The sequence below is a fragment of the Atractosteus spatula genome, chromosome 1, assembly GCF_055471065.1.
Source record: "Atractosteus spatula isolate fAtrSpa1 chromosome 1, fAtrSpa1.hap1, whole genome shotgun sequence".
NCBI lineage: Eukaryota > Metazoa > Chordata > Actinopteri > Semionotiformes > Lepisosteidae > Atractosteus > Atractosteus spatula.
The window spans coordinates 21,049,512-21,065,637 of NC_142706.1; the positions used below are offsets into that span (position 1 = coordinate 21,049,512).

The following is a 16,126-nucleotide window of genomic DNA, read 5'->3' on the forward strand; positions in this document are numbered from 1 at the left end:
AAGTTGTTGTGGTGATGGTGGGGGGTGGGGGGCGGACGAAAAATGACATATCCCTCCTTCTTCATCTCCTCCTTCTCCTCCTCCTCATCTTTCAATCCTCCACCTTTTCCTTCTCTCCCCCCTCCTTCTCATACCCACCCCCCCCTCCCATTTTTACCTTCAGTGCTCCACTCATCCTACCCTCTTCCACTATATACCCCTAAGGAAATATACAGAGCTGCCTGCTCCTGAACTAATACGGCACACTCCTTGCTACTTTGCAGCCAAGAGGCTCTCTCTCTCTCTCTCCAAAAAAAAAAATCCAACCCAAATCCACCTTCACTTTTCAGTCAGAAGAGGCAGAAGTGGATGTGAGAGACAGAGACACGCCGAGAGACAGAGAGCGAGAGAGGGCAAGAGACTCCACGTTAAGAGACACGGGCAGTGGTAACTCCATGCAGTTCGGCACCAGATCTGCTAGTGCTGAGCCTGGCTACATGGGGACATGGCAGAACAGTGACAGCAACCTCCTTTTCAGAATGTCCCAACAGGTAAGTGGACTGGACCTTGGTGTGCTTGTGAAGTGTTGTTCTTGCTCGCCATTATCATTATTCAGAATTGTCATGATTGAGTCTTACTGGTGGTGGTGCTTCTTCATGATGTTGTTATTGTTCTTATACCGGCATGCTCTTTTCCGTCTTCCAACTTTTGTTTTATTGTGTGTGTTGCTTCACTTTTTTTGTCAGGACAATAATTCTTCCAATGTCGGTCTATATTACCTCCTCTGCTCCTTAAGCAAAGCATCTCCTTCCCCAAAATTTGTCTGAGGTTAAGCATGCAATGATCTGATCTGACAAAAGTATTTTAAAATTAATTAGGGCGTTTGTTGTAGACGTTGCTTGGGAGAGCAACACCGTCATCACGGGTTTTTGCAAACAATTGAAAAACTATTTCTTCTTTTAAACTGGTGAGCAAAAGCTCTGTACGACTCTGGACTGATATCCCCGGGTTTGAAAGGGGCCCCCTCTGGGTTCGGCTAATTGACTTCATGTGGTAGAGGCTGCAGAGAGGAGGGCGGCCGTGAAGGAATCGTCTGTAAAAGTGATAACCGGTACTTGAAGGGTTTTAACAGTTGTCAGGACAGTCGCTCTATTCATTTCTGTGCTTAGTTGTTTATGTGTGTTATGCGTGTGTATTATCGGTTTTTTCTCTAGACTCGCTTATGAGGCAAGGGAAGTTGGGGGAGTGGGGACTTCAGCATCCTGGTATGCGTGCTCTTACACTGCCGGGAAGACAGAGACAGGGAGCAAGCAGGAACGGCGTAGCAGGGCCAGTAATAACTGATAATTAATCACAGGAGTCGGTGTCTCTGTACCAAGCACTCGGTGATACAGTACGTGCCCAGCCCGCTGCGGCTCCCCTTGCACAATTACTTGGCTCGGCCGAGTTTGAAAAGAAACTTTTTTTTCTCTCTCTCTTTTTCCCTGAGTTGAAAACTTGGACTTCGCTCAAACCAGGGGAGGGATTTTTAAAAACGAAGATTTGAACAGCGGTGCCTCCCTTGTAAAAAGAGGTGGGGGGTGTAGGGTGAACGATTTAGAAGATACCTTTATTTTTTCGGGAATTTAAATGGATGTATTGATGTTAACGTTAAAATCATATTCAAAGAAAAATGCACTTTTTAATGTTCACGATTTCGACTTTTTAAAGATATTAATCAAACATCCGAACACAGCTTGGTCTTCAGAGGCATTAAGAGGAATGAGCTCAAATGTATTCTTTTCCTACGTTCCGCGATTTTGTGAAAAAAGAGCAACACAATTAAAGTGTTTTCGAGAAATACACAATGAACAAAAAGACATCCACTATCGGGAATTTAAAGTTCTTGTTATATAATGCGGTATTTTGCTAAGCGCTGTCATAAGGCAATCATGTTGTTTGGCTCCTTTATTAGAAGGTACTGTATAAAATCAGGTGGATGCTGGCATCTGTACAGGGACCCTTGATTGCATCTCTGATGTTGTACGACGGTGTTACAGTATAATCAGCCAAGGGACTCTCTTATTTATCCTTCCTCTGCATCTTTTATTAAAAGCTATCTTACTTGTTTAGTAGGTTTGACATAACGTCTCGAAAGAAGCACTTGACAAACTGCTTTATTGGAGGCTAACCGATAATGACTTATGTTTGCACTACTACGCAAGTATCTTGGGCATTGAAAGACGTGAATGTGGTCTTGTGTTTAAATATATGTATACAAATTCCATATGCTGTACCTGAAAGGATTCCATTAAGTTTGTATGTGTTTTACGTTCCTTTTAAAAAAAAGACAAAAAAAAGACATGCCACTACTACCATGTAACCTTTATCTGCCAATTGAATTTCTAAGCACTGTCTCCTACTGTAAATTTCCTGTTTCTCGATGTGTGTTTTTTTGTAAATATTTCATCCATTATAGAATGAAATAACTGAAAGCGGTTGCTAAAATAACATTTTGCAGCGTTTGTATATATATATATCATTTTACCGATGTAGGTCTTTGCGCTGATGGGGAAAGGGTTAACATTATCAGAAGACAATAACGAGATCAACTGATAAATGGTTATTGAACCACATAGATGGTGTTAGATTGCTTTTTGGCATTAAATTGCCTGCAACTATATTTAGAACTCCGTAACTCCATTAGTCCTTAACATACTTGTCTGAAGCAAATACTCCAGGTGCTGAGCAAACTGCAGAAAAGTTTTTAGCGCATCTTATCTTAAAATCTGATGCATGCAGTGCAATGCGCCTTCGGAATCTTCTTGTCGTTGTGAGATTGTAGTGAATCGTATTAAAATGAAGATGCTGTATCTGTTATTTTTAGCTTTATTATTTGTACCTGTTTTGTTGCTTCTTTGTTTTACAATAATCAATTCAAAACGACGTGACACGTTACAGATTTATAACCTTCTCTGTTACTACCTGACTATTATGCGTTGTTGGAGAAGCAAGGAAATTAACACATTTCAATTTAAAACAATAATATATTTTTCTTGGGGATTTTCTATACTACACCGAAGCACAATTTCAGTTTAAAATCATTTAAAATATAATGGTGCTATGGCTACCTGCTCATAAAACCGACCGCACTGATTTCAATTTTTTGTTAGTTTCAGTTTGTGCAATATTAAATTATAAACATTGTATACAGGCCTACTGCATCTTCATCAATCCTTTTTTAAATGTATTGACTTAATATAAATGATCCTTTAAAAATCCATTAGTGTTTTTGTTCTAATTAGCTACAGCATTGTCGTCACAATTTATGTCTTTGTCTTAACACAAAATTAGTGACAGTTCCTCTTATCTGTTACGTTTAATGACAATGGCTTACTAGATGTTAAAAGATCATTTTTACTGTAGCAAGGCAAGTTATAAAATAAATAACGACCAATATATGGATTTGTTCATTAAACTTTTATTTAGACCAGAAGAAAAGGCAAAATGATAACGCTGACTTCACCTATTCGATGAATTTTTAGTATTGTTTCTGGAATTTAGCGCAACAGGCTACGTTTATGATTCACTTTTAGTTACTTTCTACTTAACCAATTAAATATTTATTAAGAACCAATCAGTATTTCGATGCTGGTGATTATAATGATTATAAGTGGCACTTGAAATGTTGATTATTGGAGAGAGAAGACAATTTAAGACAAAAAACACACACCTCAAAAAGCTCGTTTAAATAATAATAATCAGACTGTTTCATAAATGTATTGTAACCACGTATTTAAAACACCAATTCAATTTCTTAAAATGAAACTTTCAGCAGTTCAGAAATAGCACGCAAAGTACTCAGTTTTTCATGGGGACGCTGTCCAAAGATGCGACATCTGTTATTTTGCCTGAAAGCGCCAAGCTACAGTATGATTTTTTATTTAATTGCGCTTCAGAACGGGGAGTGACTGTGGGGCAACGGTTTGCTTGGTTTATGAAAATGTGCCCAGCACTTTCCGAGAGGGTCATTGTATTGACACGGAAGACAAAAAGCAGCGGATAACCCTTTAAGTGTCAGTACTCTGTCAGACTCTTCAGCTTTGCCTATGTTTTTTTTTTCTTTTGAAAGGGTGCTGTCGCTCTGCTTCCTTTGAAGTGTGACAGGTCGACAATGGCCAGAGACCTGGACGAGGTACAGTTGCCAAACTCGCGCTTTTTAAAGTTGGGGTAAAGACTGATGTGGTCTGTTTTAAATCTTCCAAGCTCTCAGCAAGCACGAGGTATTTTTACATAAGAACCCCCTAATACTTCTAAAGTCATTAAAAACGAGGTGGTAATTGCACATAAAATTGTAATACGCGTGTAGAGCAATATCATCTGGCAGAAGACAACAGGAACTATAGTGTTTTACGCAATTATAAGAAACGACATTGCAAGACGTACTGTAGCAGTATGTCATTTGATATTTGTGTATCATTCGATGTTTGCATTTTTATCAAAATCTGCCTTTAACATATTATTCTATCATTTCTAAAGAAACCAAATATTTTTCTACAGTGTCTTCGATTTTGATTTATTTATTATATTGGAGCGGAGATTATGCGACTCGTGAAGCTCATCCCAATTACCTCCGTGTTGTACATACAGTAGTAAAAAGGGGATTTTTATTGACCTTTTTTATTACTTGGTTTTATTTGTAAAGAAAGTAAAGTATGCAAGCCTAGTCGTGTAATAAACAATCATACATTAAACAACAGTCCTAATATCAGCTAAAAGCGTGTTATTCGTTCGTAGTTTCTTTTGTCATGCGCTAAATTCTTATTATTCATAAACAATAATTTTAGAAAATACAAAAAATAATTTAAATGTGCTTCCACATTAACAGTAATCCATTTTGTGTCGCTGCAATTTTTTTAAGTGCTACGATGTGTTGCGGGTAAATCCACTTGTTTTCTTTATAACCAATGGAGACGTTTTCCAATCTATATCAGTGTTTCTTAATAAGTGGAATGCGATATAATTCTAATAATGAAGAACGGACTCTACATTTTTTCCGCTTTTTTTCTTTTTTAAAGTGAGTAGAATAATTTGGATAACTGGACACTCGAAATAATTCTGCCCTTAAGAAAATAGTTGGTATTGAATTCCTTTAATAAGGATTGACATTTTGATGGGTGTTCTCAAAATAACAGCGAAGAAAATTTCTCATGGAGAGTGCTCCCTTAAAAATCATCGTAACTGTAAAACAACAGTTTTCTACGTATGTCACAAAATATCAATCTTTGTTACAAACGGAATGACATAAACACTTCGAAGTATTTTACATGGAAAACGCAGAAACAGTAGAGAATTGAAAAAAGAAAGCTTTTAAAGGAAATCATTTCTAAGGTAACGCGGGTCAATGAATTATGTTAAGCCATGTATAGTACCTCATCTGAACAGAAGCAAATTCTTGCAGTACAGGAGGTTTTGTTAGAATATGACAGACCGTTAGCTGGATATGTATTACTATAAATGTGCTTTTGGTTCTTTGATTCAACCCCATTATCAATCTCTAGTGGTGTGTTTCTAAGAAAGCCTGTTTGATTTTTAATCTCAAGAAATCAGTGTACTGGGTCTGCAGTTGTAGGGCGCACCTGCTGATGATTCTAAGAGTACTCCTCCTCTGTAACTTAGAAATGTATTGCATCTTACAGCCACAGTGTTCTCAAACTTTTCATTAACAAATCAGAGTACAATACATTTAAAAAAAACTTTTATGCCAGAATGTAGAATCGAACTAAAAGGTCATTAGGTAACAGTTGTACAGTAAATCTTTTTCGTAATTTTGCTGCCATGTGCTTGAACATCAAGCAGTTTATGACTTTATGATTTTTTAATCATTTGTACAATGAGCTGGTTATTACATGCAGTATAAATGTATAGCTTTGAAAGGGGAAGATTGCAGGAAACAAATCTTTTGTAACCACCAGCATTCCACAATGTTGCAGTTTGTGCCAGTAACTGGACTTTGAATTCACTCTTGGCCTAATTTATTTATCAGTTTTGCAACAAAATCCCAGCAAAAAGTTCCCAGCAAATTGCTTCTTATCCTTAACATAAAAAAACCTTCTTTTAAATTTAACACAGTAAGCAGTCAGGCCACATAAAGGTTCTTATTTTTTTGTGCAAGGAGTAAAGGGATTGTAACGATACATATAAATACAGTATGGTGGACCATGATAAACTGGGATTTTGAAATTTATTTGAATCCCATGAGTGCAGTGCTGCTCCCTTAATTTTGATTTTAATATTTATCTCCTTGGCGTATTAAAAAAAATGTGTCTTTTGTATCAACATACAAGCCACCGACGTAATATGGCTAAATAAATAATATGTAAAATATAAAATAATAAATGTTCTGGTTGATCATGACTCTCATTAATAAGGAGCATCTTCCTGCAGTGCGTCCCTTCGAAGACGGGCACGATTTTTTAGCGTGCTCTTAATGTACTGAATATTTTGTGTGTGTGCCTTTTTTATATACTTAAGGTGCATACAGTATATATAAAACAAATATTCATTATTGATCATTATTTATTGAAAAAGATACAAACTCTGTAGGTTGGTCTTCCTTTGGTCAATAATTCAGTGAGCTGCTCCCTTCTTTGCAAAGACTGTTATCCAAAACTCAGTCCTCTAAAATACTTTTTTTTTACATTTTTTTAATATAGTGTAGAGATTTCTACATCTATGAATTTGAAAGGGCAAAGATTTTTATAGAGCTTTTTTAGAATATATATATATCAAAATCGTAAAAGACAAATCGTGAAAGAGAAAAGTCACAATAGGTCTTTTTAAATTGCTTTTATAGTATTACCATATACAAATGTGATAATAAAACTGTTATTAGCTCATATTTAGGAGTGTATTTAGAGATGTGCTGGCATTTGTAACATGCCTTTTTCAAACAGGACTGACATTGTAGAAGGTGGATGTGATGGAGAAGAATGCCAGTCCTTGCACAGTGCATGCAGAAGCACGTTTGTGTAGCATTTTTATTTACACAGTGCTCTGCACTGCATCTGCACTGTGGTGTGAAGTGAAGAGTCTCTTAACCGGTCTGCGTCGGAAGCACAAAGAGGGCAGTCGAGTAGATACCATGTAAAAGAGAATATCTGGAGGAGACGCCCGCTCTGTGCCACGGTGATCCTGGTGTGCGTGTGTTTGAAGGAAGGGGGCTGTTTGAGCCAGGGCAAAGCCTCAGTGACTAATTAGATGCTGAGTAAGACATCTGCTAACGGGGCAGCAGCCAGAGGAAGAGGGACTTTGATAGTGGCCCAGGGCAGAAGCATGAAGGGGCTCTGTGAAAGCAGAAATTAGCCCATCACCAGGTCGCTGTGACACACACAGGAATAGCATGGGGGTGGGATGTCTGGGGGAACTGGCTGTGCACTGATAGCAACTTGTAGTGGAGTCATAATTTTTCACTTTTGCTACTTACAACTCACAAAGTAAGTAAGTTGAGCTACTTCTTTTAATTTAGTTTTTTGCTCATTTTATTAGAAATGGTGGGGGGGCTCCAGCAGGGGAACAACAATAGATATTGTACTAATGTTATTTTCTGATAAACATCAACAGCCATTTTGATAGCGTCGTTACCACACACACCTTCATCTCCATCCCATTCTGTTTTTTCCAATTATACCATCACTCTCTTTGTTGTGAACTTAGGCACAGAACAAGCTGAAAGTTCACAGTCTTCTTGGAAAGACTTATGGGGTGCTAATTATTGCTCTTGCTAATTAATAGGCTGTGCTAATCAGCGTAATCTCGCCTCGTTCAGTGATGCTTATTTACCTAATTCCACTGCCCGTGTTGCACCCAATTCTAATACGTTTGGAGTAATGATATTTATATAAATATCTTCTTTGAGCAGCTGCAGTTAACAAGGTCAATCGCATCAGCCATCCACAGTGTTTACTTCACAGCTTGCTACAGTAAAGCTAGCTGTTGTCACTAAGCTTTGCATAGAGGGACTTTTGTTATTTCGGCTGAAGAGAGCATAACCCTTAAAAAAAAAAAAAAACAGCTCACAAGCTTACAGTTCCCTGTAGACTTAAAAAAATGTTTTCTGGTGGCAATGCATGACCTGATTTATATCCTTGCTCTGTCAGCAAGAGGTTCTGAAAAGTTGGAGACCTCTCTGGGCATCTTGTGCTTTTTTTTTGTACATACACCTTGCAGAAAGGACTTGTACTTGGCTAAATAAGGCACTATTCATTCAGAAGCCACCCAGGCCACCTTAAAACAGGGGGGGGTTTGTCTGGAATGCAAATTGGGTGCTTTGAAGCATTTTAATTTAAATCGAGATTTTTTTTGCCATTAAATGCAGCATTTTATGTTTTAGTTTATGCCGTTCATTGTACATAGATCTTTTAATATATCTTTTTTTTAAATGTTACAGTAGAAAAAATCTTATTTTGTTGCAATTTTATGCTGATCTTATGCCAGCAGTTGTCTTTTCTTTATCGTCATTAAACAGAATGTGGAGCCGACTCTTCTAGTTTGCGATTTCAAAATGTCAAATTAAGGTAGATATTAAAAGTAATCTAGAAAAAATCATCCCAGCTTTTATTTTGTTCCAAAATTGTTTTGTGTTTATTTAGAACCACACAGGTACTGCCTTGTTTTAAAAAGGAACTCGCACCACCATTCAATGCATTCATCTTTAGACAATAGTAAAAGTACAGTAGAAATTTGCCGTTCTTCATTAGGTTTATTGACAATTAAATTTATATCAATTATCATCTTTTTTCCTGCATTTTAATTTTGTGTATTTATATTGTACATCGAATTTGAATTCTTTACTGTATGATAAATGTAATATTTTGCCGTGAGAGCAGTGGCTAAGGTTATAGCCTTGTTAAGGAAAGGCTGTGGTTTAAATCCCAGGTGAGATACCGTTCTTATAGCCTTGAAAGAGGTATTTCAGCTAAGTTGCTCCGCTAAGGTACCCAGCTGTATGAGTGGGTGCAAATTCTTCCTTGCCAGAAAACAAGGACAGATCAGTGTCAAAGATCATATTGCAATCATTCATTAGAGTCCTTTATTATAAGATTGCAGTTAAAGATTAAAAAAATAAAAAAGTTAACATTCTCATTCTTCTGCTTTGTAATATTTTGTCATTTTGCATGATGCGCAGACTGTTATTTTGTAAAAACAAGCTCTGCGGTTTGAGAAGGTTTATGCTAGCCTGGTCTTGCTTGTAAGTGCAAGGTGCATGGAAGATTTTTTTTTCTATGTGTGCGGGATGTTGATGACGGAAAAACATGCAGCTCAGATAGTGTCTAAGCCAAAGTGTATTGATCTCATTTAGATTTTATTCATTCTCTCTCAAGATTCAGGAGTCAGTATAATAAGTGACCGACACGGTCAGAGAAAACTAAATATGAAGTAGAAAGCCACATACAGTTTAATTTCTGTCTTCATCTGCCTGTCTGGCTACCTGTGTTCTGTTGATCCGAAAGAGAAGGGTCAATAAGATGAAATGTCAGTCACAACTGAGAGGTGCAATGCCAGATTCAGGTTTAATTATTTCAGTTTTGTCTTATCTACTCATTGGTTTTCCTATCCATTTTTGGGGATATAAAAATACATATCTGCACCAGTTGTTTTAAGGAAAGAAACTCTAGTTCTAATAGATGACAAAGAAGACACTACTTTGTTCCTGTGCATGGTGAGTTTAGATATGATGAAAATCTGAGACCATATACTGTAGTCTACCTCTTCTCATCAACGGCAAAGTGTTGAAGGGTAGCTGCGGTTTCTCAAAGCCATCCTGCGCCCTGCCTCTATCTAGACAGCTCTAACCTCAACAACTTGCTTCAGCTATTTATGTGTAGTAGCCTTAACAGTGTTTCACTGGTGGTAAAGCCTATCACTGGCTAATTTACAGTCTTGCAAAGCCGCAAAGTTTTGAGTGTATTGATTTAATAACAGCTGTAACTTACCTCTTGTAATGTTCTGCAATCTAATCTCACATAGAACAGGATCGTTGGTTGTCCTTACAGACATTTTTTTTCTTTTTTAATAGGCGTTGAATGTTATTGGCATATTGCTGTAATTTGAAAGAAAGTGGTGCAGAGATGGAAAATATTTGGTTTGTTTGCTTTTTGAGTCACTGAATAAAGCCATTTGTTCACAATTGCAGTAAAGGATGGATAAATCTGAAGATCTAGAGTTTGGAGTACTATGTTTTTTTTCTAAGCAGGGTTTCTTAAATACGTTTATGTGTGCTATCTATCAATATGATATACATCCTTAAATTGATATCAGTACTCGGTTGTATAACCTGTTTTTGGATGGTCACAGCTGCCTAATTTGAATATCTTTCTTCACAATTTGTCAGTTAAGAACAGCAGTTTCCAAAATAAAAGACTAAAAAAAATACCATTAATCTGTCAGTTTATCATTTTCGATATTTTCTTAACCACATTCAGTTGCTAATTTGTGTGCTGTTGCAGTTTACGTTTGTTCAGTTAATCAAGCCCATTTGCCCTAAACAAGTGTTGGCAGGCTGTTAGTGTCATTTAATGGTTTTGCTAGCTTTTAAGATAACTATAAATGTGCTCCTATGCAATATGCTTGCTCTAAAACTCTAAAAATGCTTAATTTGAGGGTGATAAAAACAATTTTATGTGTTGTCTGCATATGACAGCATTCTGTTTAACTTTATTGAAAAGATTAGAAGCTCTAGGCAAATTGTTTTCCTAACAAATTCCTAGGCTAAGGCCAAGTAACAGGATTGAAAAACCTTTTTGCTACACTGAAAAAAAAATAAATGATAGAAATCTGAAAGAAGGAGCGTTTCTCATTTGCACACCACCGCGATGGCTTTTACTTGTTTTTCTTTCCGCACTTTTTTTCTTAAGCCGAAGGGAAGTCTTCATGAAAGGGGAAACTGCTGTTTCAATAGTCTGTGACTCAGGATGTCACCACCCCTTGTCAGGCGGTAATGAAGGGACATTACCGCCATTCCGCCCCTTGTTAGTGCCCTGAACGTTTGACATCGCTGGAATGCTGCAGCTGCTGCCACTGCTGCTGGTATCTTTGCACAGCCTTCTGCTGCCCAGGGCAAACGACAGAAAGCCCCAGTGCCAATGCGACACTCCATAAATCAGCTCACCCCCGCCCCGTCCCCATATGTACCCTGATTTCTTTTTATTTGCCCTCTCCCTTTTGCAGGGGTTAGTTTATTAAATGCCGGAACATTGCTGACCCGGGGTAGTGGCAGTATTTCTTGTTGTTTGCTTTTGTTCTTTTTAAATTGTGGGGCAGGTTACCAGTTCTAAACTTTGGGGTGACCCTTGCAGCTTATGATAGTACAGCATGTAGTGGTAGTTGAGAATTCAGGGAAATTGAAAAAAAACAACAACCTTAGCTTCTGGAAAAAGAACAACTATCAATGTAATTCCTGTAAATATTTTTTTCAAATTTATTACCAGTACCTGCAGTGCTACTGCTGTACTAGTAGCAGCAGTGGTAGTCTTTATCTTTATTTCTTGTAGTAGTTATATATTAGTATATAACTTTACTATACATTTATTTAGCAGTAATGGTAGCAGATATTTTTAATGGCGACTGTAGTTGGAATTGTTTAAGTGGTACTGAGGCTTGTTGTATAATTGTGTTGTTTTTCCCTGTTTTTTTAAATACATTTTCATTTTCTGTGTTATAACATTCCAAATATTTAAATATTTCACTGCAAAAGATCCAGGACTTACTGATTACTGATTAAGATGAAAAGGTGAGCACTTTTCTTTAACCTGTTACCCTTTCTAAAACACTGCAGAAATATAAAGAAACTCATGTCTCAGCGTTCTTTAATTTGGTGCTCAGAGATTATTTGATTAAGAGAGTGCAGCGTGCAGTCATGCCTTTTTCTCAGTTGGTGTCTTCACAGTGCTGAGACATACAGCCTGACTGAAACTGTCCACCCCTGCAGTCAGTGCAGTCAAGGGTGCCTGTCTATTGAGTCCTCTGCAGTGGAACTAAGGGTGGGGTATGTATCAGTACGATTGCTATCAAAGCAAAAATGCTGCCAAAGCTCAGCTTTAAAAGAGGAAGACGGGAGAGAATCCCTCATCACTGACTAAAAACGCACACAGTTAAGAGATTAGGGGAGCTTAGTTCTCTGCTGTGGATGTGTGCTTTAAGTCAAGGTGAGGGTGCAGGAGAAACTGTGTGCCAGCAGACACCACCACTCCCTGCTTCGCAGTTTCTGTGCACTGATAACGAGATGGAGGAGAGAGCAGGGAGAAAAGCCAGAGATTAACAGTTTACATTACAACTGAGCAGTTTGTTTGAGTCGAGAGGCTGCAGAGGAACGTTTGCAGGCATGTCATACTGCAGTATCTGCCGGCTGAGGGCTGCTGTGTCAACGCAGCTGTGACATTCCTTTTGGTTTTCTTTAGCTTTTTTTTCTGTTCTAAACATCTTCAAATTTGAGTGACTTTGGATTTTTCTTCCTGTTCCTAAGGCTGATGAACAATAGCATCTGGCACTCATTTAGCCACGATGCCAACAACCATCAAGAAACATTTACGTCATTTTTCTGTAACCAAGCACCTTAATACAAACTTCAACACTCCTGGTATTAAGTTAAGCTTTGGTGCAGGTTTAAGTAATGTTTTACTGGATATTGTCCACCTGTGACCTGCAGTTTTTTTTTCCATTCAGAACCATTATATTTTTTATTGGCCCTAAGAAGAATTATATTTTTGGACAAAAGTTAGTTGTATTAGTGTATCAGTGAATTTTGTTTGTCAAATCAAAGATCTGTAGCTGTTTTTGTGGTTCTGGGGTTTAGTTTCAAAATTTCTCACTCTTTCAGTAGTCCTGAATGTGCATTATGAAACATTTAAACCACGTGGGTGGACAGCTTTATCATTCTGTGTGGTTCGCAGTAGTTGTGATTGTATTCATTTTTATTGGAAGAAAATGTAGTATTAATTATTTCTGTCTTAGTTTAGTTTTCCAGGTTAAACATAATGTATATTGTGCTTGCTGGATATTTGCTTATACCATATCTTAACTAGACCACCTTGGTTTAATCATGATTTGCATTTTATTCAACCACAAGCAAATATTTTTCCTCATGCAGCAAATGTAATTACACAGTTTTGTTTCTTTTTCACACACAGAGGACATCAAACTAGCAAAAAATGCAAATCCTTCTTTACTTTTGCAAATCTGTATTCGCGTTTATTGGCACGTCGGCTTTTGAGATCACAGTCCCCCCCCAAAACTGCTGGCTATTATGATGATGCCTTTTTATTTTTGTTTTATATATTTTTTTGTTTGTTTCTTTATTTTGTTTTGGCATTTTTGAAATTCTGAACGTATAAGTATTTACACCTTAAGTGTGCATATTTATGCTTGGATGAAAAATGTCTTGTTTATATACAGTAAGCTCTTACATTCAACAACAAAATGCAGAGTAATTTTCTGCCTCAATTATACCTGATATTAGCCTTTGGTTTGTCCCTTATTCTAAACTGGGAATCATTTCCCAGTTTAGAATAAGATTTCCAGAGAAATGTCTTCAGTGCTCCTTGATAGCAGTTGAGCTTATACAAATAATTGTGATTAATAAGCACCTTGGCTTTTGCAATAGTAAATTGATCTAGACTGAAGACAGATAAAAGTGCTGATGGACAGATTACGTTTCGCAATGCATCTGATCAGTCTTTTCAGGAAATTGTTCCTGTTTCTAAGGAGATTGGTATTGAACATGTACAGTACAGTATGAATTTATATAGTGCCTTTAATTGAGAGCTGGCTTCATAGTGCTTTAAAAATGCTGGTGATTATTAAAAGTGGATTAGTATTCATATGGGACTAACACATAACATATCTCTAGAAAAGCACATTTTCTATTATACTGTATGTTTTTTTAAATGTAAACTAATTTTCACATGTTGCGAGTGGACCCAGTGCAAAGCAGCCTCCTGTCCTGGGTTACTTTAATTGGGAAATCTGGGAGAGCTGTGGTGTTGGGGGTCAGCTAAGCCATAGACAATGCCAAGGTGAACAGCTGGCTTTGGAAGCACTTTCTGTGAGGAACTGATGTCTCTTTGTTGTTTGCGTCCGGCTGCTTCTAACAGGTTTTACTTGCTGACTGGCAGAGCTCTTTTTTCATTAAGGATGCAGTGCTGGGAGTCAATTATTGTACATGTTCAACTGCAGCTCTCGTTCAGAAGATTAGAATGCATGTACATATATTACAATGGCACAATTAGAGTCGTCTGATAGTCTGGGGGACAAAGTCCTTTATAGCAGGGGAAGGGTATACTGGCTTTTCAATAGGGAGACTTGGTTGTAATTAGGTGCAGGTTGTAGCCTGAAAAGAAAACCATTAACTTCAGCTTTGTTTTGAGGATGCTGCCATATAGATTCTAACTGATGGATACAGTAAATACAGTGTAGATAAAATATTATATTCATTATATTCATGTTAAGCTTCTCAGGGTAAACACAGTCATACTGTACAGTATGTAACTTAAATGATGGGCTTCCAGTATTTGTTTCCACACTACTATTAAATGTGTTTATACTTTCTATACAGTCAGGATTATAGCATTTCAGTGCAATGCATGTTTCTGCTGTGCTAATGAAAAAGGTCTTTGCTTAAGAAAGGAACATGAAAGCTTCACAAATCTGGTCAGGTTACTTTTAAAGTTTGTGATTTTCATGAACGATTCTGAACATTTTTAAAAGATAATTTTAATTAGATGTGAAATCTTTACTCTACAGGGAAGGAATCAGTCAAATAAACAAACATGAACGTGATGAAGCCCAAAGAGCAATTTAACATAAATTATCAAATAACACTACATATTGTTGTCCTGGGAATGCATGCTACCCATTTGTTCACAGATTACTTTATTTGCCAATTTTGAAGGACTTAAAATGAACTGTCCAATATAATTAGGAATAGGGGAGGGCAAGAGGTCAGTGATAATGCTATCTGCCATCTACCCCCAACCCCCAGGGATACACATGATCTTGCTCTTTGAGCTGTGGCTACCCACTCTCATGAGGTGGGAGACAGGGCAGTTTTAGATTGGTCAGTGCACCTGCATGAGTGGTGTAGCCCTTCAGCTCAACCTACTGTATTATCATTGGAAAGATGTGCTGAATAATGCAGTTCAAAGGATAGCTACCAAATGAGTACCTTCAAAAATATGGGCATCTTCTAGCTTTCACATGCCTGTAGATTTAATAACAGTTTTCCTCCTGAACACCTGCCTCTGCTCCTATTCGATGGAATAGGCCAAGGCACTGGGCATTACGAACAGTAACTTTTCACTGACGTCAGTGCTGATCCCTATATTTTGTGTCCTTTTATAGAATAATATATGGAATATACACACATACTCCAGGATATGATATTAAGCTCTAGAAAGAAAAGCTGCTGTAAGACATTTTTTGAAGTTGAGCAGTGCTTATCTGTGTTCAGTGTGTTTAGCTTCAGTGCATATGAGAATGTGGAGAGGAGTGTGTACAATCAAGTCCTTCTTTTTAATTTTAGTTTGTGTCTTGTGAACCTTGAAGCTTCTCAATCCCCAGATAGGCCAAACGGGCTCCTCTCATTTGTAACTGTTCCTAGGACGTATCATTGAGAATGGGTAACAATCCCTTACAGGCATCCTTGTGGTATCTTTCAGATACTTTGGTTAGGAGGTAATATCTCCCTCTGGTCTAGTGTACAGGATCTTTTAGGGTGGATTCTGACTTAAAGACATTCAGTCATAATCCCACAGATGGTAGCTTTGCACCATTGGTTCCTCAACCAAGCACAGACACCAAATTTCTTCTTAAAAACATGAGTAAATGGCAAGGCTGGGACCAATAATCTCTGCACACTTGGTATTACCTGGATTGGAACCTAACCTTCAGTGAGTGAAAATTAAAACCCCTGTGATCAGAACAGTGTAAAAGTCCTGAAGGCCTGGAGGTTCAGTGGTGCCTTAGTACGATACCATAATACATAATTGTCTGATTTCTCAGAAATTTGTTTAACATCTAAGTGTGTTTTACACACAAAGAGGTCTGTGTTTTAGTCACAATCTACATAGCAGAAATGCAATGTATGAAGCTAGCAGTTTAGCTATAGCAAGGG

The 16,126-nt window shown here is 37.5% G+C and overlaps 1 protein-coding gene across 2 annotated transcripts in view; it reads left to right on the plus strand.

The window, feature by feature from the left end:
- Nucleotides 1-335: 335 nt before the first annotated feature.
- bnc2 (basonuclin zinc finger protein 2) overlaps nt 336-16,126 on the plus strand; it is a 168,098-nt gene continuing 152,307 nt past the window's right edge. Inside the window, exons 1-2 of one of the 2 annotated variants that reach the window (XM_088910226.1) lie at nt 351-530; nt 4,091-4,153. In XM_088910226.1, the coding sequence (XP_088766352.1) occupies nt 435-530; nt 4,091-4,153 (159 nt within the window). In that variant the 5' untranslated portion in view covers nt 351-434. Of the gene's footprint in view, nt 531-4,090; nt 4,154-16,126 lie in introns of both variants that reach the window. The other variant, XM_088910217.1, reaches the window with a different exon arrangement.